Raw genomic sequence first — 27,150 nt, 5'->3', positions numbered from 1 at the left:
CCGATTAGCTAATTATAATATTAATATTAATAATACGAATAACTTGAGTCTAATAAAACAATTTACTATGCAAAACATAGAGATGGTTAGATCAAGAAATCGTCACACAAATCACACAAATTACAAATATTACAACAAGATCGATATACAATGCGAATAAAGCTAATTATTAATCGACATACAAATTGGTCAATTGTCATGGCTGAGTTGCTCTCACGGAGCTGGTCGATTATGATTCTGTTGCTGCTGCTGCTGCTGTTTTGATTGGCCAGCTTCCGATTTATTCTCGCGCACCATTAACAGCAGCTGCAGCATCATCAGCGCCTCCACTTTGTCCAGTGGATCCATAAAGCCACGCTGCAACCACTTCGGTATGGTGGTGCGCGCATGACTAAAGCCCAGCTTATTGAGTATATAGTCCACGCCATACGGCTCGATGGATTTACCAGCCCAGGAGAGTAGTCGTACCGTCGGCTCCAGATGCCAAGTTTGGCAGTCAAAGTGTCGCCAATCGCGCACAAACGATTCAATATCAAAGCTGGGCAGCTGTGCACCGGCTTCAGGATTTGCGGCATTTGACTGTGCATTTCCATCCTTAACATCGCTTGCAGCTGCATTTGCTGTTGTCGTCGGCTGCGTTGTTGCTGACGTTGTAGTTGCTGTTGTCGTTGTCGTAGTTGTTGTTGTTGTCGCAGTGTTTGCTGTTGTGGCAGTATTCGTTGCCGTATTCAGATTCGTATGACTGCCCTGCAGTGGCTCCAGGCTGCTCTTGCTGCCACTCAGGTGCTGGCTCTGTACGGTCAAATTCGTATTGGAAGCACCCTTCTTCTCCTTGAGTATGTCATCTGTTAAATATGGCTTTAGGCTCGCCTTCTGCGACAAGTTTGGCGAAGCGGCGCGCGCCGATTGTGCACCAAGCTGCAAGAGAGGAAAAGCATAAGTTAAGGATTCCTTTCTCTGAAAGACATACTCAATCAACTTACCACTTTTTCTTTTTCAGTCACATACGAGGTGATTAGATCATGCAGAAAGAAAAAGGCATCTGCATCCACAGTGACAAATATGTGATCATCAAACTCTGTTATAAAGCTGCACAAAACTTCAGGTTTCGTTTCTAAAGAAAAATGTTTTTATTATTAATTATATAGAAAGAATTTTGGATTAGCTTACCAGTTGGCTCTGGTGTGCTGGGTCCTTGCTTGTGCTCGGTCTTGAAATACAGCTGAAGGCTGGGCAGCGCAAAGATAACCTCGCGATTGTGATTGTGCTCCTGCGATTTAGCCGAGCTGCTGCTGCCCGAAGCACGCGTACGTTCAATTGAATTGGAGGCTATCTCCCGCTCACACTCCAGCATGGGGAAGCGATCCACAGCTGTTAAAGAGAAATCACATAAGCAATAAATAACTCAGTTCCAGACGGAAGTCAAAGTTACATTAACTCACCATCAATTTCGCTGTTGGCAAATGCATAATGGAACCATTCGTTGAGGGTCTTAAATTGAGGTGGAAAGATGATGTTGCGTGTGATGCGACTGACAATGGCCATGGAGTGATTCTGTTGCTGCTGCACCTCTGTCGTCTGGCCCAGGCAGGACGTTAATGTCTGGGTGACGAGCACCTCACTGGAGTCCTCCAGCTGTCGCGCCTCAGTTGCAAAATTGATGGAAGGTGATTTCAGACTAAACAGTGCCCAAGCTTTCGACTTGAAGTTGATGCCGTGGAAGCAAGCGAGAGAAATGTTCTGACCACGCAGATCCACAGTGCCGCCAAGCACATTGCCATGCCGTGGCAGGCGCGTCACCAGCGATGGTACCACCAAGCCAATGGCCTGTGCAAGTGGCTTCTGCCAATGACGATGATGACGTGCATCCGTGTTGTCCACACCACAGTAATTGGGAGCAGCTGCTGCTGGAGGCAGCTCGCCATTGGGCTTCTTCTTCAGCTGCTGGCGGCGCTTGATGCTCGCCGTGCGATCCTGCAAACGCGGCTCTAGACTGGAGAACACCCGCTTGGAAGACTTAAATTGCTGGGTAAAGAACTCTTCAAGCTTGAAGTACATTTTCATAAGATCCGCAGTCGTCGACTTGGATATCATGATCTGCAATTGATCCCAGCTGAGATCGCCGTGTATAAAGATCAGAGCACGTGGCTGATCCTTGCCACAGGCTGCAGCCTGCGATGCTGTGCGCCATTCGTCCTTCATGGCCGCAGCAAAGGTGCTGATACGTGTCATCAGGACCGAAGTGCCCATGTAGTCCAAGCGCAGCTCCAATGCCATAAAACTAAGTCCCAGCGTATGATACGGCTCCATGCCAGATTCCTCTTTGATGTGGAAGCGCTTGTTGATCTTGTTTACTTCAAAGCTACCGCCAACAATGCCACCCTTGGCATCCAGTGCCGAGCCACCCAAATAGATGCCTGCATACATATTCTTATAGCCGGTGCTGCCTATAGATAGGCGACCATCCGAGCGAAAATCCTTGGTTAGCCAGACCACATTGCCACACACATTGCCTATATTCATTTGCACATTCAGCTTGGTGAAGTTGACCGCGAAGATGACCAAAGTTTCCCAGGCAGTTATTTGATTCTTTTCAGAGGGCGGCGTACCGGACGATTCAGCACTGGACGACTTGCCCAACGACTTCAGCTTACGCACAGCGCCAAAGTGACCCAGTTGCTGCTGTGCCTGTTGACCCTCGAAGTCCAGACGTAGTTTGTCCTTGCTGCGACCCTCGCTGGGTGTGGGCGTTGGCGTGGCTGGCGTTGGCGTTTCTGCGCCCGCCTGTTGTTGCTGCTGCTGCTGCTGGTGCACACTTAGATCACCCAGGAATAGACGTCGCACAATGCGTCGCCTGTACCAGGCCTTGGGAAAGGCCAAAATCTCAGTGAGTCGTCGCATATCGTACTTAAAGCTCGCGCTGCCAATGTCAACAATAGTGGAAAAGCGTATTACAGCACGAGATTGATCCAGCGCACGCTTCGAACTGGGCAACGGCTCAATGTAAACTTTGCGGCAGCGCGTAATGTGAAATTTAACGAACTCCACATTGATGCTCAGCGAATCTTTGCGTTCGCTGTCGCTTAGCGGCGAGAACTGGGTCTCCTTGGAGGTCTTCTTGCCGCCATATGGATGAAAGATGTAGACATTAAAGTCCGCCAGGCAGCCTGTAACACTTAGCCCGCCAGTGGGCAGCTGCTGATCTGCATGGCTTTGGCTTGTGTGTGGCTGCTGTTGTTGCGGTTGCTGCTGCTGCTCCTGTTCATCACCGCTGCGCTTGGAGCTGAAAACAATATCCAAACTGGGCAGCTGCAGCATGCACTCCACTCTAGAAACCGGCAGGCAGCTAAATCTAAACGTGGACGGCTGCATGTGGAAGTAAACGATGACATCGACGGGAAATGATGCATAGGTTGCATAATTTGCAGGCAATATATCCAGATTAACAGCTGCTGTATGCGAGGGCGTGACTGGCACGCTGTTGGCCTGTCGAGCGGGTATGGGCTCTAGAGTTTGCTCGAGGAACTCTAGTATGTGAGGCGAGAGGATTGTCTCCTCTGGTATGCTCTGCAACGTCATCCAGGCGCTCAGCGTGGCTCGCTTGTTGCCCAAGCGTCGCATATGTGGCATAGCTGATGCGTTTGCTGGTGTCGATGGCTGCTCGTTGGAGTCGGCTAGCGTGCGTGATTGATAGTGCAGCTTGACGTCCAGGCCGGGTATATGAAAGATGGTGAGATCTGCGAGCAGCGCATTATTATGCGAGCTGGCGTTGAAACGCAGCTTACTCTTATCTCGCTGTCGACGCGAGGGCGTGGGACTGCCCCAATCGTTGCCAATGCTGCGTTCGCGCTTATGCGACTTCACACTCGAGGCAGCTGCCCCACCAGCTGCATAGGCAGCACGTTCCTCGCCGCTGTTGTTCTCCTTGGTGTGGAGGACGCACTTGCCCGAATTGACAAGCACCTTGACATCCAGTTCGAAATCAATGTTTGGCTCTGGCTGTTGTTTTTGGCCATGGGCATGTGCATGCTTGCGTCGCATCTCTACTGAGGTGCCATCCACATCCATTTCGCTGGGCGTGCAATCACCATGGATGCTGCCACGCCAATCCAGCTCGTTGTCAGCGGTCTCTGTGTCTGTGTCTGCATTCGGCAGCGATGTCTGTCGCATGGCATCTGTGAAGGTCACACGACCTACGCCCGTCTTAAAGGATGCGCTACGTGAGTGACAGGAAGCGGGCGTGCTTTGCAGGCTAGAGATTTCATCATTGGAGGCAATCGTATCTAGGCGTCTGCCCGCGTAGCTGTGACTGCTGCCATTATCGAGGGGCAGTTCCCTAGCTACCGGCACGCCTGGTACTGTTCCACTGCCTATATACGAATGTGACCGACCGTAGTTCTTTAGAGATCGCCGCAGCGACGGCTTCCTCCACTTTTGTATCATGTCACGACGGAAGTATTTGTAGCAAATGGCCTGCAGCTCCTGCAAGCGTCGCTCCTCGTGTGCAACCGTATTATGAGAAGCACCCAATGTACGCAAATCATTTATAATCTTCAACTGCTCAGCCATCTCCTTCTCCATCATGAATGAGCGCTTCTTCGAGTCAATAGTCGGGTCGAATACAAAGGCGGGCAGATTATCGAATTCCGCACGCCTTCGGACATACGTATCCCGACTGCTCTGATCGCCTTCATCGCTATCGGGTGATTCCACTTGCGTGTCGTCTTCTTCGAAGCCCGTGAGCATGGTGAGCGTGTGGCCCAGCGAGGAGAGCTGCTTGCCAATGTTCACATCTAAATGAATGTCAACGCCCTCCATCTGCCACTTCACATTCAACAGCCACTTGGCATTCTCGCCCTTCTTGGCGGCTGTGGTGCGGGAGCAAACCTCAAAGGTGCCCTCAGAGACGACGCACACATTCATAATGGGCTCCACGCTACTCGGCTTCCAGTCATCCAGATTGGTCTCGAAATCATCTGCAAAGCGCAAACACAGACCCTGAAATTTGCCCTTGGAGACTAGGGAGCCGGAATTACAGGCCGATATGATGGTATTCTCCAAGGTGATGACCACAGCGCCTTTGGCATCAAAGTCCTGATACGAACGCGAGCCAAAGGACTATAAATACAATTAAATACATATAAATAAATTATTTAATTAGCTTATATTAATTTAGCACTCACCATTGCATTGACTTGCTTTAGAGGCAAACAGATGCCCATATCTTCCACAGTTAGTTGCAGGAATAATGTGGACAAATTGGAGCTGGCTATTTGACCAAAGGCCACGCGATCAAAGACCTGTTGAGTGGTTTGGGCTGTATGTTCGTAGCACAAATTCGCCCGTTTCTCGGCCCAATATTCGTAGGCATTTTTGTAGTTCAACCAGACCAATATGGCCTTGTCCACGGCTATCGGCTGTACGTAGACCAGGGGACGCTTTAGCGTCAGCAATATGAGCTCCTTGTCTTCGTTGAGCAGCTCATCCTGGAAAGCGTTACGCAGACCGATGGTCGTATGGAAAAAGGCATATTGCTGAAACTCTGGCTCAGCCTCATCAAAGATCACATTCCTAATGATCTGGCCCAGTGACAGATTAAAATCGATGTGGGCTTTGAAGAACAATTTGCGATTGCTCATGTCACCCAAATTCTTGACACGATTCGAGAGCTGCAACTCTAATGTGCCTGTTTCAAAGCGCACAGCTGAAGAACAAGGTGTGGTGGCTGTTAGTTGTATGCGCTTCATGGATATGTTGATGGAGAACAGAATGCGTTTTAGCGTCGATTCCTGTACGCTGGCATTATCGCCACTCTCCTCGGTCCACAGAGGAACTGGCTTCTCCCCGCCATAGACCTTTTGGAGAACCTCGTTGATCTCTCTCATGAACACCTTCTGCACGAAGACCAAATGATTGAGAAGATCTGTGGTTAAGCAGCGCTCGAATTCGCCAATCTCAGCGCTGGCATTCACATAGCCGCCCTGTCGTAAAACAATGCCTTCAATGCTCTCCGTATGCTCCTGTCGATTGTCAGGTATATATTCTGCTACAACATGCACGGGTGGTAGGCCAATGCATGCCTCCGAAGGCAGATTCATTTCGTTCTGAAACAGTAACTTGCTTTAGTTTAGATCTCAATTAAATTAAGAGACAACTAACCTGTATCTTGGTATTAAAGCTCAGCGTGTGCGTGGGCAAATCAATGACAAACTTTGCTCGCTGCCCCGTGACACCCATCGAGCTGACATGATTCATGCGATACTGCGCCTGCAGCGAGGGCAGCAATGCTGCATTGATGGACAGACTCTGTAAGAGCACATTGAATTGCATGACGAGCGGTTGAAGCAAGCCATTTGATGCTGTCGCAGGCTTGGATTGAGCTAGGCGGGCAGCTCGTCTTGCTGCATATTGCGGCTGCTGCTGTGCACCACCAGAAATTGTTCTCTCACGCATTTCGCTGGCAGTGCCCACGCCGCTTGCTGCTCCACCCGAATTGCGCGCATGGAATGGCGAATCTGGCTCTTCCGCTGTATGAGATCGTAAAGTAGATCTTCCCGAATTGCGTTTCACACGCAGCTCTTGCAACGTGGAAGACAGCTGCTTCGAGCTGCGCGTCATCATGCCGTGTAGAGCCACTGGATGCTGAGGTATGTCTATATTAACGGGTCCAATAGAGAGTAGGCCGCTGTTCTTATCCTTGCCCCGCTTTGAAAGACTCGAGTAGAGCGTCTGGCTCTTGCCCACTGTAACCTTGACAACCGTTCTGTAAAGCACATAAATTTGTAAACTAGCTTAATTAAATTGGTTTTAGTACTTACTGCTGACTGGGCGCCACACCCTCGAGTAATACAATCATAGCACGACCCACCTGGCCAGTGAGCGAGCATTCCAATGACACAGGTCTGGCCTTCTTTCTCCATGTAGCCGTGCTATTCAGCGTGGTAATCTCAGACTCCAGTTTTAGACCGGACAGCGTGGCCAACAATCGGGTCTTGTGTATCTTGGCCACGCCGAAGACAATTAGGCGCGTTCGCTCTGGTGGTACCCCATCCACCAGCATCATCTCGCGATGCTGTGGCAAAGGTGTTGGTGCATTCGTCAGATCGTCCTCGTCGTTGTTGCCGAAGCTCGGAGGCGCCTTCTTGTGCTCATTCAGCGAACTCCGCTGCGCTACTGTCTTGGTCTCCGGCATGGTGCCATACAACTCTAGCAGATGATAGATTGTCTTCCAGCAGTTGGGTGTCTCTAGCAGCGGCGCCGACTTGGTGAGCGTGTTATTGTAATCCCCACTGACACTCGTAGCGCAGCCACCATTCAGCGATGCCTTCGACTCTGTGGTAAGCTTCAAGATGTGCTGCTCGTGGAACGACATGGTGGGACTGTCTCGCAGGGGCGAAGAGCTGGACTCATTAAGGTTGGTGTAGCCCAGTTTGCCCTTGACGGATTTGCCCGTGGAACGCAGCTTTTGCGCAAAGCTCTGCGGTCGATTCTTGGCATTGGGCGATGGAGTTAACTGTATAATGGGACGATTACGACCTGCTGGCATTGTGGGCATGGTCTCGTTAAATTTGTCATAGCGCTCATCCGAAAAGCTTTCGCCAGGGCCAGCAAAGCGTTCCGAAAAGGGCAACAAATCCGTTGGTTCGGAGGCTACAAGAAATAAATCAGATTAGTGAAATTGCAATCCAAGTTTTACATGTTTCTTACCTAGACTACATTCGTCTTTGGTCTGGCTCTTCTTGCTCAAGTCGGGATGCTCGTGAAACTCATTCTGAGCATCCTTCACATTCTGATACATATTGCAGATCTGATGTAGCAGTCGAAGCAGCGGCATATTCACCTGCTGCGAAATGAAGCGCACATTAAGACTGAAGTTGATGACTGTGCTCGTGTGCTTCTTGAGCTGCCGCCTGGACATGTAGATGACATTCTGACGCGCCTGATCGACCATGCCATCGGACATTTTCAACACCTCCAACTCAACGCCCACTCGTTCACACAAAAAGAGCGGCGTGTCCATCATGATAGAGGCTCGTGCGCCATTCGATTTCTTACTGAGCTTGGCTGGCTTAGTATTAGTATTGTTCTTCTTATCGCCAGCCTCACTGACCACAATGTCTACGCGTATTGAATCAAAGGTGCCAATGAGCGAGAGATTCGTGCCAAAGTTCTCCAGCGAAGAGATGTCTGCGTTTGAGAACTTATTGATCATTTGCTGTGGCATAACGCCCAAGCACGTGAGCAGCGGCTCGAAGATCAAATGCGCATCCAGCAGCTTAATGGAGTCCTGCATAATAGTGCCTCTCGCCTGTGGATGACCATGAAGCTTAGGTGGAGCTGGACGTGCATGTTCCTTTTCAGTAGAATGTTCTTTCTTTTTGTTATTATCCTGTTGCTTGGCCATCCAGAAGTACAAATCCTCCTTGTGATTTTCAGCACCCAGCCAGAATTTATTCACTGAGTTTGTTGAACTCAGCGAACCCTCCTGCAGGGCGCCATACTCTGCCAAAATTGTATATATTATAGATGTGAAAAATTATATTTCAATTTTAAGGCTTACCAAACTCTGGCACTTGTTTCTCCACTAAGCCCGATATAATGGGCAGCATTTGTATGCTGGAACGAGACGAATTGCCATGTGAATAATTCGAGGCTTTGCTGTGCACTTTGCCCAGACTTTATATATAACAATACGAATATCATATATTTGCAAATATATTCATATTTATGCGATGGTTAAGTAGAGTTGGGTATGAAAAGAAAAACACATACACAGGCAAAGGCATTAATAGACGAAACATGCATAAGCATATATGTGATATGGAATACATTGAAAGCCTTAAAAAAAGGAACTTACCCACGACGCGTGTGATGTATATTGGGCGATGTGGAAGCCGATCTCTGGGATGCTGGTCCATGATGCGCTGTTTCCTGAGCATAGGACATGCCCCCATACTGTGAATTGTCTATATATGGAATGGTAAGAGACTTAAGTAAAAACTTTTATATTGAATGAAAATAAATATAACAATTTTGCACTTCAGTGGGGTTAGAGACCAAAATAGAATTTAGCTAAGTGCAGTGTGCGAAATTATTCGATTGAATAGAATAAAGGAGTATAATACAGAGATAGACCATGATCTATGAAGTTTTACGTAATAATTTACATATATTAACATAGTTGTTGAGCACACTGCACTAGATTGTTTAAAACTAAAATTTTGATTTGATAACTTAGCCGGAAAGGAAAGTAACATTAAATATTTGAATACATAATGCAAACGCAAGACATCAAACAATATGAAGTCATGAACACTTAAAGCTGATTGAAGACATATAATACGGGTAATTGGTATAGTAGAGTAGAAGTAGAAGAGAGAATAGAAGTAAGTCAAACAAGAAAGAAAGTTAGGAAAAAACATATATAGAGCCAACAAACAAATGTCTGTCGAGTGCTTAAAGAGTTAACTTGTGCATGGCTTATATATTAATTCATTAATTAACAGATACGTGCATAAAAAAAAACATACAAAAATAAACTCCTATATCTATATATATAAATATTAGTTATAACAAAGGAAGTTGGCTGCATGTTAGGCAGCTGACCAGCGTTAATCAAAGGAATACCAATGTGAGTTCGATGATGCTGTGTTTGCCCAAGTAATAAAGCATTCTCACTCTCTTCCGGATGCTCGCCGACGCCTGCATAGGCGCCCATTTCAACATCACCTTCACACTCATCCGCTTCGCACTCCTCTTCGTTTTGTGGAAAGGAGAATGTCACATTGATCGGTCGAGCCAATTTATTCTTATACTGATGCTCAAACAATATGGGATTATACAAGGTGTTCTTCCACTGACGACTTAATACAATGATACCCTATTTAAATGGAGCAGACATTAAGATATATATCTGTAGGCAAGTGGATATATTACTTACCTGCCGAAGCGTATTCAAATGGGGCACTTCGCCGTGCTTGAAAATTTGCTCAATGCGCTGCACGCCTTCATCCAAGACTAGCTTTTGCATAATGTAGCAAAGCTGACAGCTGGGATCCTCCTGCAAGGTCTTCGACAACAGCGTATAGTTGTTCGCATAGCGACTCTGATTGAGAGAGATTATATATAAGCATCTATATGGGCATATCGCTTACTGCCTTCACTGACCTTCTTTATCTTTGGATTCCGTTGAATCTTCTCATTCTCCATGGCATCCGCCATGAGGCAGGCAGCAACTGCCGTTTGCCTTGTATGCAGCACCTTCATCAGGGACACAATTTTCATGGCTAGACGATTGCTGGGATTCATCCAAGCCGTTATGGCCGGCGAGGCAGTGCTCAACAGATTCCAATCCAAGCGCGTCAAATCGATTTTACGTGTAATTGGCACACAAGGAGGCGCCGCAAAGTTAAACCACACAGACTTTAACTCTATTACACAGGAGGAGGTTTTGTCAGTGCCTTTGACATTCGAGAGCGCCTTGTCGTAGCCATCCTTCGCTGCATTCGCAGCGGTGCCTGGCTTTTGTGTGCCTGATGTCTGTGAGTTGCCCGCTGCTCCTTTCTCCACATCCTCATCAGCCGGCTGTTTTGGTGTCGCTTTGCGTGTCTGCTCTGCACCACCTTCGCTGGCAATATTGCTATCCAACGCATGCGGGAATTTCTCTTTGGGTGTTTTAGGTGTTGGTGGCTTTTTGGTAATCAAACGCCAAGCTGCTTCGGCTTTCGAGGTAGCACCACTTGCATCTGCCGATGAAGTTGCGGCTTCAGCACCTGAACCCCCAACCAGTTCGGTTAGGTTAAAGCCACCTCCTGTAGAGGCAACGCCCTCTGCACCAGCTGTCATCTCAGCTAGCTCTTCTTTGCTATTCTCCGACTTCTCGAAATGCGAACGCTTTACAATCTTAACGCCAACTCCTTCTAAGCCACACTCGAACATAATGTAGCCAATGCTCTCAATGCCTGTACTCTCGGGCATCTTCAGGCATTCGAAGAGCACCTTGCTCTTATGCTCCGGTATGGCAGTCACAATAATAGGAGTCTCTGGGGCACACGACTGCCCCTCGGTCTTAAGGCGACGTAGCTGCGCATGTGCACGACCAATATCGAGTGTAATTACTAGCTCTTCCAGCTGCTTCTCCGAGGTCTCAATGAGTATCGGCTCGCCTTGCACATTGTCGGGTCTCGTTTGCGAGGAGAGATGAGCGAGCAACGCACGAGTGCCCTTCATAATGCCACCTTTCTTATGACTGCTGCCCGATTGCACGGCCTGCTGTATATAGACATTATGCATTGAGGCTCGTGTGGTTTTACCTAAATGAAATTTAGTCGAGATGCCCTCCATGTAGAACGTAAGTAGCGAGACACAGCTGAGATCCTGTATACAAAACATTCATTAGACGCAACAAATTGTGATTGCATATATCTCTGACTCACCTGCACATTGTCGAGTGCTGCCACGGATATAATCTCCTCCACAATTGACGACTGCAGCATTGTGATGCTCACCTTGGGCAAGACAATCAATCCCTGAGTCTTCGTCGAAATGCTCTCCTCATAGACATCGCTCAGAAAAGAGTCGCCGGGTCCCTGCAGATGTCGTTCGGTTGTCGAGCGCTTGGAATTCGAGTGCACCTGTGACCAGTAGCTGAGACTCTGATCACGCTTTAAGATATTGTCGTTCTTCACTTTCGCTATGCAAGAGGCGTGTATAAAGTTTACAACAGAGAGCAGATGCATTGACTGGATTGTTGGTACGGCAGCCTCAACCATTCTGCAAGGTAAGAAACAAATTTGTTATTGTTAAACTTTTATATGTAAGCGATAAGTGAGCGACATCAAATTGTGAAAATGGAATAGAGAGAAGCGTTGATAGTGGTCAATAGACAACATATCATGGCTTTTACCTCGACATGTGTTTAAAAGATGAAATTGTGATAGCTAGAGAGAAGCAAAAAGTGAAAAGGAAGAAGCGTGAACAAGAAAATCTGTACTATCTATGAGAGAGAGAAATTAGTAAATATTCTAAATAAGCGGAGAGAAAGAAGCTTACATAGAATTATTGATAAATCCTCTTAAGCAACATCTTGCAAAATAAGAGAAGTGGAAAGAAGTAAAAAGGACACAGATAAGGAGCAGTTTCATAAAGAAAACACCTATTCCAAAACTAAAGTTCATTGCTTTATCTGTAATCAGTAAACAAGTCAAAGCAAAAACATTGTACTTCGATCAGCATAAGATCAATATACTACAAATTTAAGTGCTATAAGTTCATAGAAATGCTCCTAATGCGGGTTGGTTTGCTGTGTGCCCTGCTGACCTTTATCGCAGCATATCCGCTGGTAAGTTGCCAAAAGCCTCTCTAACTTCTTGCCAATACAAACTAATGCAGCAGGAAGCCGCAGTAAAACCCGTACGAAATGAGGAGCTCGATCCGGCTGAATATCCTGATTTAACAAATGGTCTAAGTGACGCTGAAGTGGAGTCAACACTCAATGGCTTATCCCTAGATGATTTGAATGCATTGAATAAACTTTTGGATGATGCTGGCAATGGACCATTCGATTTAAAGGGTATAGACTACATACGCTGAAAGGCAGACCCTTCCATAATTAATTTCTTTCAAAGCAAGCAAGCCTTAGGGGACACCATAGGCAAGCCAAAAAGCAGCCTTACGCGGATGTTGATAGTGTGAACGAGGACCAGGAGAGTGCCTTGAAGCCGGACAGACAAACAGAAGACGATGCCTGTCATGATGAGGACGAGGAAGAAGAAAAGGACAACTGCACCCAACAACCCAAATGCAACAAGCGACCCACCACACGGCGGTGCAGTGGAACCACTCGAAAGAGTACGACCCCATGCAGATCCTTGGACGGCTTTTTAGATATACATTTAGATGGATCCAAGTCAGACAGAAACAAAGCCAAACTAAAATGCAAAACTGTTGAGGAATGTGATCCAGAGGATACGATGTGCCTGCAGCGCCTACAACACAGATCGATGCAGCGGCCAAGCATGCATGACTTTGCCACTGTGAGTGAGAATCACGGGCCCTTTGCAATGGACAGCTTGGAGAAATTGGCAGCTCAGGCTCATCGCAACGACGCGCTTAAGCTGAACAGGCAACTGAAAAACTGGAATGTCAAAGAAGACGCAATACCTGAGGTATCAAACATGGACTATGACAAGTTAGCCAATGTGGATGCATTCAAAGAGTCGCCCAAAGTAGACAGCGCCTGGGCTCGAGTGAACGTGGCTGAGGATGAGGTTGGACAATCACAACAAAACGAGAAGCTGCTTAATATGCCCTACGAGCGACATGAGCTGGCAAGGTCAGCAAACGGGCGAAGACAACGACAGGAAGAGGAGGAGGATGACAAGCAGACCGAAGAGCTGGACGAGAATATGCAACTGGATGATCCAGCCGAACTCGGAGTTAATGAAGGCGACAGGTTGGACACCTTAATACATAAATCAATGCCCCACTAAACTATAAACGTTTCCGTTGGCAGTTTCATTGCGCACAATGCGCGCGATCCATTGCGCTACCTAATTCAAACAGATGAGGGCTATGGCAAAAGCGAGATCGAACCCATCGAAAACCAGCTGCGTACAGACAGGGAACACAGCGAAATGCTCAACTATGAACCGTATCAACCAGCCAATAAACGAGTTCCTTTACAGGATCAGCTGCAGCAGTCGAAGCGCATCAAGCGGGAGAATAATATAAGAAAATGCGACGATGACTCGGCCGAGGTAAGTGCAGCTTGAAATATTTAACAGACTATTAAGGACTCCATCCAGAACAACAACAACGAAAGCTATCTCAAAAAGCTGATGGACTCGTTTCCCCGTGATAAGAACGTGCCAAGCAACCTCAATGTAGCCATCAGGCTGGCAGAACTAACGCATTTGCGTGTTAAACGAAGTTAAGTTTTCATTATTATTCCAATTGTTCAATTGATCGATGTATACATAAATATATATTTTTTTATAAGAATCTGTGAATAAACACGTTGCGTCTGGGTTAGTTGTATATTGAAACTCACCTTTGTAGTCCCTCCAGTAGAAGGGGCGTAAGGAATACATTGAGCTGTCCCTTCAATCTAGCCACAACCGAGGTGCACGCCGCACCGCCTTCCGACTGAAGACTCATGAATTCGCCGTCATCGAAACCATTTGTCGTCTTATCCGTCTCCTCCTCCTTAAGCAGAACACTGGGATCCCAGGGATGCGATTTAGGGCCGCCCATAAATGTGGCCGAGCTGTTGCTGCCAGTGGAGTTCTCATAGCGTGGCACCACTTTGATCTCCCGCCAACACGAATACAAATCGAAATGTGGCAACATTTTGCTGCCAATGTAAGTGAGACCTCCATCTTCGTTCTCGTGGAAGAGCGGTGTGGAGAAAACATCCGGTCCGAGTGGAAATGAGCAGCCATTCCAATTGAAGCACTTGACCTGCGACAAGTGATTTAAATAGCTGGCCATCAGGAGAGGCGAATCGATGATGGGTCGATTGACCTGCTGATGCAAATTGACCAGAGCCACATCCTCCTGCGACGACATGGCCGATATAAACGAGTTCGATGAGAGCGAGGGTGTGCCCGACGACGAGCCACGTGAGTCCGCCTGGGAAATGCAAAGCAAACCAAGAATGCAATTAGAAACACGTAGTAAAGGAATCCATAGCAAACGGCTACAAATCAAATGGAAAAGGTGGGCAGAACAAGTGGCGCCAAATGTGCAATGTGTGCGTGTGTGTTAGGTACTTAAAACTAAACTAGAAATAAACTAAATCAGACTTCGATTAGCTTCAAGTTGCATGCGAAATATTAAAGTCATGCAGACAACGCATTAGAAACCCTTGCAGAGGGTTCAAAATGAATTAAATTATATATTACAAATTAAAATTAAGCTTAAATAATTTTTAATAATTAGTAATCTGTCTACAAGGATTTGCGAAAGTGGTCTGAACAATTTGAGACCATTTTAAATATTTAAATAATTATAAATAAATTATAAGTCAAACCACTCCCGCAGTCTTCCGGCTAACCGAAGATAATTTAGTTTCATAACATTTTTCATATGATAAGAAGAATTTTGAAACATTAAGATAGAAAGAAATATTTGAATCTAGTTGCACTACACATGTTAGTAAAAGATTAAGGATTTCATTGTTTTTAAATTTATGTTACTGTACTTTTGTTTTAGGCTGTTTGCTAAGAACTACTCACATCGTGAACAAAATGTCGATACTCGGGTCGTGATGATATATTTGTTAATTTTCTTATAGGTGTGGCAAGACCGTGAATGCGTCTCGCGTCTTCGTTCTGGATGAGTTTTACGTATTTATATAGTTTTTATTTAACGTTTAGTTTTTATGATTCGAAAATTTCGAGTTTGTGGAAAGGAATAGAATTTAGGTGTGGATTTTGTTTAACAATAGAGTTATAGAGAAATATAGCTTAAAGTTAAGAAGAGGAGCATGCATGATATATGTATATATATATAGAAATATATATATATAGAAATGTACGACAAGTTTTTCCCAAATACTTTGGAACTGGGCTGCTTTATATGCTATAAATTGTAGTTGGTGAAAGTGGAATATAAACTAGGCCTTAAAAGCAGTAAAGCTGCAAAGTGTATATAGTATAGTATATATAATTGAATACTTAAAGACTTAATATATATATATATGAATGTTTTTCAACATTTGCTCGATTGTTTTTACCAGTTCTGTTGTGCTCTGTGGTCGCTTGGGCAGCGTTTTGTTGCTCTCGGATGGATGAATCTCCAGATCGCTTCGATAGGTGGGCAGAGTGTGGCTGCCATTTTCATTTTGGGCGCCAATGCTACAATATATTGCAATTAGATATATAGTTCTAATATATACATTTAGTTGGACCTACCTGAAATCAGAGGAGAAACGTTTTCTACCCGATAAAATGATGGAGCCAGTGCCACTTCGCTGCTTCATGGAGCCGCGCTGTGACATAACATTCGATATGTCTTCCTCGGCGGAGAAGAACATCTCTGAGGGATTCTCGGAGGTTAGCGATATGGTGCGCTGTACTTCACGCGTCAACTGGTCTCCACCATGCAGCACAATGTCCGCTATCTCAAATTCCAGTGGATGCGAATGAGGCGCCGAGTGGGACATCTCGTCGGGAATCTGAGCGTAAGTCTCAATATTAGTATGTAGCTCACTCGCTTATCATATCATCTGCTTACCTCCTGTTCATCATCTAGAGCCACCTCGCCAGTCAGTCTAGAGTCGGATATGCTTGTCTTGGGGGGCGATACACGTAGTCTGTGCGAATCAGAGCCGCGTCTTTGCTGGCTGATGGCGTTGTTTGTCTCCCTCTCCATGGACTCGTGCTGCAATTGCAGTTTCTTGGACGGGCTGTCCAGCAGGCGCGCGTACGGCACCTCCACAGAGGTCTGCCTTGTGCATGTATAACGCTTGCTGCGTCGCTCCAGGGTGTTCGGTGACCCAATGCTCTCGCGAGACTTATGCCGGTTGCTGTTAAGCTCTGGTTTGTCAACTGCACCAGCTCCAATTTTGAATTTAGTGCCATCGGGCAGCGAGCCAAGCTCCGATTTCTTTAAGCTGCCATTGCGCATCTCACTCGCGGGTCTGTACAGCTTACCCTTGCCATTGAAGTCGGCCGCGTCATAAAGCGAAACGCAGTGTAGGCTATAAGGTGGCGTGTGGAAGACCAGCTGGCCCTGATGCAGAATGCTCTCGCCAAAGCCAAAATCTTTGCTGTTGTTGATGATGCTGCAAGTACGAAGTGAGATGAGCATAAAGTAATAAAGAAGACTTTTCGCTACTTACAAATAACGCGCTATATTATAATTGTCATTCACATCTTGGGCCGTGGGCTTGAAGAACTTTTGGCCATTTCGATTGCTGCCAAAGAAGGCGCAGCCACCAATGCAACCACAACGCGATGTTTCCGAGCCGGAACTAAGAGCACTACCATTGTTTGTCCACAGGAACCACAAGCGCTTAAACTTGGCATCGTGTTCACGCAGAAAGCTGAGCAAAATAGACAAAAAAATGTTAGTATATAAAAGCGCTTGTTGCCAATGCTTTCACTCACTTGTGCTGCACGAGATGCAGCTCATGATCAGGTATGGGCAGTGCAGAGGCGCCTTCTAACAGTATGGGACCCAAAGAGGTGCAGCCCACCTCCACCCAATTCTCGCAGAGCTCCGATGTTTGCGGCGTGCGCTTTGCATGAGCATCCACACTATCGCGCAGTTTGCTGCGTGCCGAATCTTCGCGCGAGTCGCGACGTTGCGAGAATGAGTTGGAGCTGCGTTTACTGGTGGGCTTATGCGTGGCGTAATGCCCACTGTTGGGCACATCCTGCGACTTGAGCGAGTCCTGATCAGCGCGTCGCAGCTTGCCCGATCGGTTGCTGCCCGTCGTATTCGTATTGTAACTGCTGTTGGGTGCATTGCCTGCATGGAGCATGAAGAGCCGAAGCAGAATTGAGGGCAACAGACCCGAGATGCCAGATTTGACGCGTTGGCCGTGCAAATTGCAATTTGCTAGTCGTATAGGTGAGATCCAAGCATGCAAAGCCGTGCCGCTCTCAATGAGATAAACGTCCACAGCATCTACCGAAACGCGCGTCATCTTGTATTTGATGTCCTCAGAGGATGGGCATTTGTACTTGTTCTCCTCCTTGGTGTGCGGGCACAGATTACTGGGCACCCCATGATGACAGTTACGAACGGTTTTAGGCGATTTTAAGCAGTTCTCTGGATCAATGGCAAGCAGCACAAGTGTCTCCAAGCCAGTGACGACATTCACCAGCTGTGGCAGAGTCAACTTGCCCGTCAGCTTGCCCAGCTGCACTTCAACTAGCCACGAATACTCTAGGGTATCCTCATCCAAGGCACAGCCCTCATTGCTGAACATTGCATGTCCTCGCACCTGGACAGCAGAGAGCAGCAGATGACCCTGCTGTATGTGCTGCTCACGCTGCTGGCGCTGCAGCGTGTCGGCTGTGAGCAGATAAGAGGGACTGACAAGCACTTGCAGCGTTGTCTCATGATAACGTTTGTCCATCTCGAAGCCGAAGCGTTCGATCAGCACCACCGGGCAAGGCGGATCATCTGGATTGCAGTTCTTCATCACGTGTGCTTGAATGTCATGTACTATGACCGATACCATGACCTCTAGTGGGCGATAGAGCCGTGGATCGAACGGTTTGCGCTTCTCTTCGGGTGGAGCTGTCTCTGATATGGATTTGTTGGCCAGCTCCTTTTCCTTGGCCAGCAGTTGATCTTTCGGATTTGGAGCAGCGCCTGGCTCCTTTACATTATTCACATTCGATTGCTCCATGTCCGTGAAGCTCTGATCCTCGCCAAATATATTCTCCTTGAGGCTGATAAAATTTCGCAGCACATTGCCATATGCCATCAGCACCGAGCTGCCGATCTCCAACTCCACTGTAACTTGATCCGCAGTCAGAGTGCCCGGATCGAATTTATTTTGCTGCTGCTCGATTTGCTGTGCCTGCTGCCAACTATTGCTAACAGGAGATTTTCTTACTTTCGGTATGCGCATTGGACTCAGTAGAATCTCCTCCTTTTCGGGCGTCGTGATATCCGCTTGTGGATCAGGCCCCAGCGGCGGCACCGGATGGTAAACATATTGGATAGACAGTGCCAATATGGGCACTGCCCAGCAATCGATCCAGCCGGCGCTGCGTTGGCAAATCTTGCGCCATTTTTTCGTATAGAGCTCTGGGCGTCTGATTAGTTTGCCTTCGCGTGTTAACAGTCTTGCATTCTCATCTATGGCTAGGACAATGGGTCGCACGGACGATACCTCCGGCACATACAAACTCAAGTCGAGACCTTCGCCATGTATCCAGAACTTGAGCGTCACAGTCTTGGGTAGAAAATCATCGAAGGGCAGCGCAAAGCTCATCTCAAAGACATCGCCACAGAAGCCCAAATGATTGTTCTCCTGATTCGCACTGCTGCAGTCGATCCAATTGTATTCGTTGCACAGCATTAGAATCTCGAATTCGTTCAAACGTATATTAAAATTGCAAGTGTAGGGCACAAAGCTAAGTATATCGGGTCTAGCTTTATTCGCCCAATCCTCGATGAGATCCTGGAAGAAGCATTTGTGCTTATACACAATAAACGCTGTTGTCTTGCAGCCAGCCAGCGAGATGTTCCAATCCTGCGGCGCATTCCATTTGGTTGGATAATGGATTCGCACTTTATACTCCAACGATTCGAACTCTGCCAAGCTGCGATATTGCAGTGAGGTTGTGGCCTCCACGTGGAACAGTTGACCCTGAATCTTGGAGGTATAGCCATCGGCTAGGGTCACCCAGGGTATGGTCACCTCCACATAGGAGGCGGGGCCCACGGTTATATGCATGGCATTTGTCTCCTTCTCTTTCGAGAAGAGTATGTCAATCGTGGCTTCATTCAGCACACAGAGCGTTACATCAAACGATTGATAGGTGCGCAGTTCACCTGGCTGAGGTGTCGGTGTTACCTCGGCTTCTTTCCAATCGGATGGATAGAAGTATCTGTAGAGATGATCGCGTTGTCTATCTGCCCAGGGGCCGTAGCTAAAGTCTGTGCCCTTCAGGCAATGTGCATTGATACCCCAAACGGGCGGCGACGGCTCCGATTCATCGCCGTTGGCCAAGAGAATCTGGACCGGCTCCTCTGGCACAACTCCAGGCTCATCCATATAGAAATACAAGTCCATTTGGTTGGACATCATAACCACAAAACCCTCGCCCATATAGCGTGGAGGTTCGTCAATTAAACCCGTATATTTCGGACTTGGGCAGAATAAAATTTTGGCATTTTCCACCTTCGCCTTGACGAAGTGCATAAAATTATCGAGCGGACAAACTGCGGGCTTGGTGCTGTACGTGCAGTGCGCCTCCTCCATGGATATGGACAATGTTGTCGGTGTTAAGCGATTGCCAAAGACAAAGCGACCTGAGCTGATGTCAATTTTGATAACAGGTATTAAATCTCGCCAGGTGGTGGCCTGCATAGCTTCAGAGTTCTTAACGCTATTCACGCGTTTGCTCTGCTTTGCATTCTCCAGATTCATATGATGCTCCTTGAGCTTATTACGCTCCTCATTGCTCACCACATCCGTGGGTATCAGCAGCGAGGGCTCCAAGCCAAAAGTCTTCTCCAACTTATCGTACAGATCGGAGCGATTGTAGATGTGCAGCTCATAGACATTCAGCTGCACAGACAAACGCGTGTCCGAGTGCGAGAGATCTGCAAAGGAAGAAGACTTTAATTTGATTTCCTTATGATGTGACTTTGAATACCTACCCTCGGAGACATCCTTGGGCACATACGAACGCCACCAGCGAAATATGAAGTAGCCATCCTGCACGCGCATCGTGTAATCATAGGTGATGTACACAAAGTCTCTAAACATTATTTTGCCAGCCAGCGGATTAATCGCTACAGATCCTATCTTAAAGTAGGCGCCCTTTATAAACCAGCGGTTGGCGATCTTTGTGATCAGCATGCCAATAACTCGAGAGTTGTAAAAGTTGTTGTAGGTCACCCACATGATGGTCGTCAGCAGCGAGCAGATCAGCCATATCTACAGTAGCAAACAGCAAAGGTCGAGCGTAATTAAGTATTATATCATTTTTGCTAAGGGGTTAAAGCATGTGTAGAGCAAAGGGCAATCTTGAATCTTTTATATATAAAAAGTAAGTAGTCACTAAGGAATACCCTATGTAAGCACGAGGCATACAAAGCCATTCTCTCATTTCAATTGTTTTCTGTTGCCCAGTTTCCCAGCTTGCATATAATTAAAATATATATATTTATATATGTTATATATATACTCTATAAACACTCACGTTACTCACAGCTTTTATGGTTCTGGTTAATTATTGACTTAGTCATAGATATTTTAGCCAACTGACTTTGATAACGAAACACACATCGTATGTGAAACAGATCTACGTAAATAAAACTAAATACGAGCTAAACTCGATTTAACTTCAAGTCTAAAAACAACTTAAGTGGTTCGTGGCTTATCGGATTAATATATATATTAAGAGAACTCTCGATTGACTTCTATAGCATTGTGAAGCTATAAATGGCAATTAATGCAAATATGAAATTGATATGAAATTAGAAAACAATGCGCTTAGTCACGCTTGGTTTAGTCCATATGGTGAGTAGTCCATGGATCAGTGAACAATTGCCACGATTTTTCAAAATTCCAATAGATTGGATATATATTAAAAATTTGTTTAATGATCTTTTAGTGATCATAAATTAGAGCAAAAACTCATATCATTATCTAATTAATTGTTGACTAACTAAATAAGTTTTTACGAAACAATATACATGATCGATTTTATTATTTTTAATTATTTACGCACAAACTTAAAGGACGTGTTAATGTAGACAAGGAACCATGACATTTAATATAAAAAAATTGTTACTTTGTGCACAGTAATTATTTTTACACCTTGATCCCATTGAAAATGGGAAATCAGAGTATGTTTTTTGTGTGCGGTTGTTTAAAGTTAGTGCTCAGTCAAAATAGTTGACAGGCACATCGCTAAAGATGGCGCCGGCAAAGGTGCATTTCTTAGCCTCCTTGATGACAGTGCATCCATGAATATCCTTGAAAAATATATTGTGGCCCACGCAGCGCGGCTGATTCACAGTACAGAAAGTGCGCCGCGCAGCTGGTCGGAAATATGCACGACCCGTAAATGGATTGACAAAGTCCGACCAATAGCCATCCTGCATAAACTCCACGGAATATTGCGAGGCTATGAGAACAAATGCCTTGATAGCACTGTTTACATCACTATCAAAGTATAAATTGAAGATGCTAAAATTGCCGGGATCCTTGAATTTGGAATAAGGAATAGTAAACAGTCGCTTCATGTGGGTCAGCAAGAGTTTGGGACATTGCACCACCTGCGCTCGAATCGGCTTGCCTTTCCAAGCGATCGACTTATGATATTTGCTCAAATCGAATTGATCGGCGGTGGTGAACAGATCCTGATAGGCCGGTCCAACGCTATGTGGCATATAGAAGAGATCGGAGTAACGATTTCCCAATATGGGATATATAGGATGAATTTTGAAATCATCATCATTCTCAAGATCGTCCTGCTCCTCCATATCAACCAATATAAAGTTTGGCAGGCTACTGCTACTCGTGAACCGCCGAGCGGGCTTCACGCATTTTTGATTCTGAAGTAGTTTTCGGTCCTTCAAACATCTACTTAAAAATCTTAAAGTTTGCATTATATATTATTTACTATATTTATTACAATTCGTCTGTTGGTGAGGTGGTTGATGGGAGGCGTTAAATAACTTAACTAAAATTTTTAGCTATCAGATCATAAAATCAAAATGTTTGCTTATCGTTATTTTAGTTTTACGTTTTTTTAGAAATTCGTTGCAAAAGCTGCGTTCTTAGACCGCGTAATAGACTCTGTGCGTATTAAAATAATTTAGAACGTTTGTTCATATAAGTAAAAAGAAAGCCAGCCCGATTAATATGAGCTTAAGGACCTATTCTGTGCCAGTTGTCAATACAAACCCTAATTGCTTTGTTTTCAAAAGCAAATGGTTTAGAGTTAAGTTTATGAAAACGAAACTTATCAAATATCGAGCAAGAGATTGTTGTATAAATCTCATTTATGTATTAAATAAAAAAGTGCGGATGAAATTTCAAAAAGGGGTTTTGTATACGATAAGTTATAGAACAGGAATAGGAATCTCTTCAAAATTTCAGTAATGAAAACTGTTTTTAACTTTTCTATACACAAACATTTCAATAAAACTAATCGAATATATATCGAATAACATACGCATATTGTTATATACTGATAGACATACTTAACAAACATATATATATTTATATATATATATCCATTACTATAAGATCCCTAATTGGTTTTACAAGTTCAAGCTAACTTACCTACCTATCGACTGAATATCGGATATTTATCGAAGTTTATGTATATTATTTTTAAACATATTTATAGAGAATGTGCTTCTATATTCCCCTTGATTGACTAATTGTTGAATAGTTAACGATACATTTGAGTAGTTATCGGTATATATATTAAGTTAGATCAATTACATACGAAGCTGGCTCTAAATAAACTGTGTCTATGTTCACTAGTGTAATGGAGAGAGAGTGTGTCTGTGTCAATGACCAAAGATCTTTAAATGATTGATAAGGCCTGCTGCAAATGGAAAAAGTCGCGCACTTGTTCGTCGAATGACTGTGGCTATTTAAGTGGGTAGCGAGCGATCAACGTGAGAGGCAGTATTCGAGAAGCTGATAAAGCCTCGTCCTCTGCTGATTCATGACACATTAATCAAAGCAAATACGTATATGGGTAAAATGTGCATAAGTATACATATGTATTTATACCATGGGTGCATCGATTTTCATGTTCTCCAGCGGAACATTGTGTGTGCGATTCCAGGTGCCCACTTCGGGAAACCCAAGGGAAATTCCATTGTCGCTTGTTTCATCCAAATCCATTTTCGCAGATTTTCTTTTTCTTGCCAAACGAGGGTAGAAGGGGTTGGGTGTTGATAGCTCGTTTATTAAATTAACGCTTAATGCTGTCTAACCACATTTTACTTATTCTTGCACTTTATCAATGAATATGCATAAACATTTCATGTTTATTTGCTTTCATTGATTTTAACTTATTGAACATACACATGCACACACACACATACGCGCACAAAGTTCGATTTTTCCCACTTTGTATTGGAGGTCGTCGTTGTCTCAATTTTTGTTTACTATTTTCGTCCGTTTTCATCGAAGCCACGCGCTTGCAGTTATATTTATAGTTAGCGCGAGTCGTATTTACACTTTTTTCTGTATTTTTAACAAATAATTACAACTATTTAGCGCGTAAATAATTAAAAAAATAAAATATCGGACGAAACGAAAACACTCCCATCTTGTGCTGCTTCTTGCCACTGAACATATGTTCGACATCGATAAGAACAATCAACTGGTTTATTTCGATAGTTCGCTTAGGGTTGCCGCATGTAGGTAGCCGTCAACAGTAACTGTTAGTTACATGAGTTTTTTTTAAGTTAAAATTGAATAAAATATATTTTTATTATTAAAAGAATTAAAATAATAAGCAGCATATTCTTTTTTCGATAGTTCGCTAGTCATTCATATATATTTTTCATTAAATTGTACTGTTATATTAAACTAAATCTGATAGCTTTTGATGAGATTAGCTTGTTTGACATGTAACCGATAGTAGTAACTGTTAGAAATTGCATATAAAAAGTAATTGCTGTTACAATTGTAAATATATACTTATTATATTTTCTATTTTTTCTGTATGTGATTTTAATGTATGATATTTTATACAAAATATTGTGGTTTCCGCATTGTTATGCCATGATCGGCCAGAGCTGGTACCAAGTCCTCCATAGCCAACGTGTATTTGCGATCTTTTGGGTTCTTCTTGTCCTGCAACAATATTTATATTTATATTTAAGTTATTTTGTTTATTGCTGAGAAATTAATAGCTTACCTTGCTGGAGCTGTGGCCGCTAGAGTGTTGAATGTTAGTTGTGCGTGTTTTACAATGCTGCAACGCATCATTTGCAATGTCCGAGATGAATTTTTGTGCTGAAACAGAAATTATGCGAACGATTCGGGGATCCACGGAGCCAAAGCCAGACTATGAAAATTGTTAAAAGCAGTTAAGCAGGAGGTCTTCAAGTTAACTTACGCTATTGAGTATCCGCATAGTAAGCGCATCTGGCACAGTGGGCGTGTAATCCTCCAGTTGTCCCAATAATTCCTCCATTTCTGCTTCGTCGTTCGATAGGGGCACAGCTTCAACATCTAAATTTTCTTCATCTGTTTCTAAATCCGGTAACGGTGCATCCTCAGTATCAGTTTCCGTTTCTGCTGCAGAAACTTCGCTTTCAGATGCTGTTACATTCATATCCTCGCCATCAGAAGCCATTATTTATATATTGTTAATATTGTTCGCTGTTTTCAGAAAACTGGTGATGACAGTCGCAATCAATGTTGGTAAATACGATTCAGATAACCAATATGCAAAGATATACGATGAATTGCAATATTGATTTCGTATAAGTAGGCAAATTCTCTTATCGCCTGGCCGCCACAATTGCTAAGTTTCATGTTAAAAAAATAAAACATAAAATGAGTCAAAAGTAACAAAATTGGAAATTTCGAAATTAAATTATTTAAAATACATACAATATGGTTATACCTAAAGAAATACTCAGCGACTACAAAGAGCTATTCGAGAAATCGGCCAAACTAGTGGAACAGGATAGTCGCACAGATCCACCCACTGATCCCTATCGTTCCCATTACAAAGCGCGTGACGTGCTCCTCGATTTGAAAAAACAGTTGGACGAGCAACTTATATCCATACAAGCAGCTGAAGAAGAAGGAGGCTCCGATGAGCTGTGTTACAAGTCCATGTTAGGCTTCACATGCCGCGACCTGGGACGAATTTATATATACGTTGAGGAGGTCGGCGACGGTGAGCAATTGCTGAATCGCTGCTTGGAGCTTATGGAGCCACACAAGCAATGCCCACAAGGTATACTACCATATATGGGCGCTGTGAACGAGCTGAGCATTGTACTTGCCTCCAGGCAGGAGTATAAGAAAGCAGTCGAGCTGCTTTTAAAAGCCGATAAGTGTTATGAGGAATTCAAGACTAGTGGTCAGATAGCTTTAACAGTTGAAGATCTCTATAATCCACCTGATGAGCTACGACCAGCCAAGGGCGGCGAGAATGAGCTAGAGAATTTGTATACGCTCTGCTGCTTCTATTTGGCTCAGATGTATGGGCATTTAGGTGAACCAGAAAAATCTGCGCAATGCTGCCATCGAACGCTTCACCGACAGCTGCAATACAAATCGTACGATGCCGTTGACTTTGCGCTCAATACGGCAACGCTTTCGCAATATTACATTGGACAGGAGAGATTTAAGGAGGCGCGCCATCATCTGGCTGCTGCCACCATTGTAATGGCTGAGCACGAAACGCAAATGCTGAAGCCGGATATGAGTGAGCAGGAGAAGTCGGATGCTTCGGAGACCTTCAAGCATCGCTATGCGGATGTGGCACGCTGCTGGGCGAAATACGGCCTGCTGCTCTTGCAGACGTCTAAGGAACGGCTGCTGCGCGACGACGAGGAGGAGGAGCAGGAGCAGAAGAAGCTGGCGGCAGCTGCCAAGCAGCTGCAAGTAGAAGATATCGATTATCGCTTTGTGGACCTCGACCTAACAGCCATCGAGCGGCGCATTACCTGTGACTACTGTCTGACATTCGATGATGCGAAGCTAGTCTTTCACTTCATCAACGAGTGGCTGGATGTAGCGAAGGATTACTACAAAGCAGAAACAGAAGCCACAGAGTATGCGAAGATTATACAGGATTATGCCGAGGCCTACGAGCACATTGCCTTCTTCGAGGAGCAGCCAGAAAATCAAGCCAAGATGCAAAAGCGACGCGCCAAATACTTAGAGGATCTTCTCGATCTACTCGATCCGGTGTGCTATTTGAAGATCTGCCAGGAATGCTGGTATGTGGCGGGCACCGCACATGCAGCCATTCTCGATGTGCGCCTGGATGCCATAAAGTCGAATCAATCGCCGACACCCGAAGATATAAAACGCGTAAACCAAAGCTGCCTGAAAGCCATCAAGCATTTTGAGAGTTATGTAAAGTCATATTTGGTCAGCAGTGACAGCCAGCAGTGGAAGCCTGGCATGGACAACGAGGAGTTGCGCACCATGCTCTATGCCCACTTTCATATTGGTCGCCTCTACTACAAGCTGATCAGCGCGCATCCCCAGCAGCAGCTGGAGCAATTGAATCAATGTTTAACCTACTACAAGCGTTTCAGCGATGCCTGCGACCAGCAGAAGGAGCCGGCAGAGCAGCTGCAGGGTGAGATTGGTGTAGTGCGGGAGATGCTGGAGCTGTTGCCGCTCAAAATTAACACTGTGAAACGCCGTCTAGAATGAATGCATCCACATTAATACAGTTTTACAATCCGTTGACTAACGGAATAATCCAAATAAACTCAAACTAACTGGAA

At 45.1% G+C, this 27,150-nt stretch overlaps 5 protein-coding genes across 11 annotated transcripts; 2 read left to right on the top strand and 3 right to left on the bottom strand.

Moving 5' to 3' along the window:
* On the bottom strand, nt 1–23,685 carry LOC111603519 (transmembrane protein KIAA1109 homolog). Of its 6 annotated transcripts, XM_030223347.1 has the most exons (23): nt 23,450–23,685; nt 20,350–20,629; nt 17,112–20,292; nt 16,844–17,047; nt 16,237–16,786; nt 15,915–16,177; nt 15,737–15,857; nt 15,237–15,332; nt 14,051–14,631; nt 11,436–11,772; nt 10,168–11,376; nt 9,941–10,105; nt 9,628–9,880; nt 8,858–8,966; nt 8,561–8,676; nt 7,708–8,502; nt 6,819–7,650; nt 6,160–6,763; nt 5,184–6,104; nt 1,443–5,118; nt 1,171–1,371; nt 984–1,114; nt 1–918 (listed from the first exon to the last, which is right to left on the bottom strand). In XM_030223347.1, the coding sequence occupies exons 1-23, from the start codon at nt 23,561–23,563 to the stop codon at nt 214–216; spliced, it is 15,444 nt and encodes a 5,147-aa protein (XP_030079207.1). In that variant the 5' UTR covers nt 23,564–23,685; the 3' UTR covers nt 1–213. The 6 variants fall into 6 exon arrangements, with proteins under 6 accessions (XP_030079207.1, XP_023176911.2, XP_023176913.2 ...); XM_023321143.2 differs by lacking the exon at nt 15,237–15,332 and having other exon boundaries at nt 9,607–9,880; XM_023321145.2 differs by lacking the exon at nt 15,237–15,332 and having other exon boundaries at nt 8,561–8,616; nt 9,607–9,880.
* On the top strand, nt 12,193–13,949 carry LOC111603521. 2 transcript variants are annotated; one of them, XM_023321149.2, is made up of 5 exons: nt 12,193–12,340; nt 12,394–12,571; nt 12,631–13,453; nt 13,514–13,757; nt 13,806–13,949. In XM_023321149.2, the coding sequence occupies exons 1-5, from the start codon at nt 12,278–12,280 to the stop codon at nt 13,932–13,934; spliced, it is 1,437 nt and encodes a 478-aa protein (XP_023176917.2). In that variant the 5' UTR covers nt 12,193–12,277; the 3' UTR covers nt 13,935–13,949. The 2 variants fall into 2 exon arrangements, with proteins under 2 accessions (XP_023176917.2, XP_030079208.1); XM_030223348.1 differs by having other exon boundaries at nt 13,823–13,920.
* On the bottom strand, nt 21,411–22,579 carry LOC111603522 (methylmalonic aciduria and homocystinuria type D homolog, mitochondrial). The gene has a single exon (XM_023321153.2). The coding sequence runs from the start codon at nt 22,306–22,308 to the stop codon at nt 21,580–21,582; it is 729 nt and encodes a 242-aa protein (XP_023176921.1). The 5' UTR covers nt 22,309–22,579; the 3' UTR covers nt 21,411–21,579.
* A 681-nt stretch (nt 23,686–24,366) lies between the features above and the next one.
* LOC111603542 (transcription initiation factor TFIID subunit 10) lies at nt 24,367–25,107 on the bottom strand. The gene is made up of 3 exons (XM_023321176.2): nt 24,789–25,107; nt 24,588–24,737; nt 24,367–24,523 (listed from the first exon to the last, which is right to left on the bottom strand). Exons 1-3 carry the CDS (start codon nt 25,026–25,028, stop codon nt 24,416–24,418), a joined length of 498 nt encoding a protein of 165 aa, XP_023176944.1. The 5' UTR covers nt 25,029–25,107; the 3' UTR covers nt 24,367–24,415.
* Nucleotides 25,108–25,172: 65 nt separating this feature from the next.
* LOC111603541 (protein KBP homolog) lies at nt 25,173–27,145 on the top strand. The gene has a single exon (XM_023321175.2). The coding sequence runs from the start codon at nt 25,292–25,294 to the stop codon at nt 27,074–27,076; it is 1,785 nt and encodes a 594-aa protein (XP_023176943.1). The 5' UTR covers nt 25,173–25,291; the 3' UTR covers nt 27,077–27,145.
* The last annotated feature ends 5 nt before the right edge of the window (nt 27,146–27,150 follow it).

Source organism: Drosophila hydei, unplaced genomic scaffold (assembly GCF_003285905.1).
Source record: "Drosophila hydei strain 15085-1641.00,03,60 unplaced genomic scaffold, DhydRS2 tig00000172-arrow-pilon, whole genome shotgun sequence".
Lineage (NCBI taxonomy): Eukaryota > Metazoa > Arthropoda > Insecta > Diptera > Drosophilidae > Drosophila > Drosophila hydei.
This window is presented reverse-complemented; position numbering and strand designations above follow the sequence as displayed.

Bases quoted from the DNA above. Each gene is read 5' to 3' on its own strand.
- LOC111603541 (XM_023321175.2), top strand. From the start codon at position 25,292: ATGGTTATACCTAAAGAAATACTCAGCGACTACAAAGAGCTATTCGAG.
- LOC111603522 (XM_023321153.2), bottom strand. From the start codon at position 22,308: ATGCAAACTTTAAGATTTTTAAGTAGATGTTTGAAGGACCGAAAACTA.
- LOC111603542 (XM_023321176.2), bottom strand. From the start codon at position 25,028: ATGGCTTCTGATGGCGAGGATATGAATGTAACAGCATCTGAAAGCGAA. The intron at 24,738-24,788 runs GTAAGTTAACTT...CAATTTTCATAG, and splicing joins CTATGCGGATACTCAATAGC to TCTGGCTTTGGCTCCGTGGA. The intron at 24,524-24,587 runs GTAAGCTATTAA...ATATTGTTGCAG, and splicing joins GCGGCCACAGCTCCAGCAAG to GACAAGAAGAACCCAAAAGA.
- LOC111603521 (XM_023321149.2), top strand. From the start codon at position 12,278: ATGCTCCTAATGCGGGTTGGTTTGCTGTGTGCCCTGCTGACCTTTATC. The intron at 12,572-12,630 runs GTATAGACTACA...TTTCAAAGCAAG, and splicing joins TGGACCATTCGATTTAAAGG to CAAGCCTTAGGGGACACCAT. The intron at 13,454-13,513 runs GTTGGACACCTT...TTCCGTTGGCAG, and splicing joins GGAGTTAATGAAGGCGACAG to TTTCATTGCGCACAATGCGC.
- LOC111603519 (XM_030223347.1), bottom strand. From the start codon at position 23,563: ATGGATTTGGATGAAACAAGCGACAATGGAATTTCCCTTGGGTTTCCC. The intron at 15,333-15,736 runs GTAAAAACAATC...AAACTCATCCAG, and splicing joins CACAGAGCACAACAGAACTG to AACGAAGACGCGAGACGCAT. The intron at 1,115-1,170 runs GTAAGCTAATCC...ATTTTTCTTTAG, and splicing joins CAGCACACCAGAGCCAACTG to AAACGAAACCTGAAGTTTTG.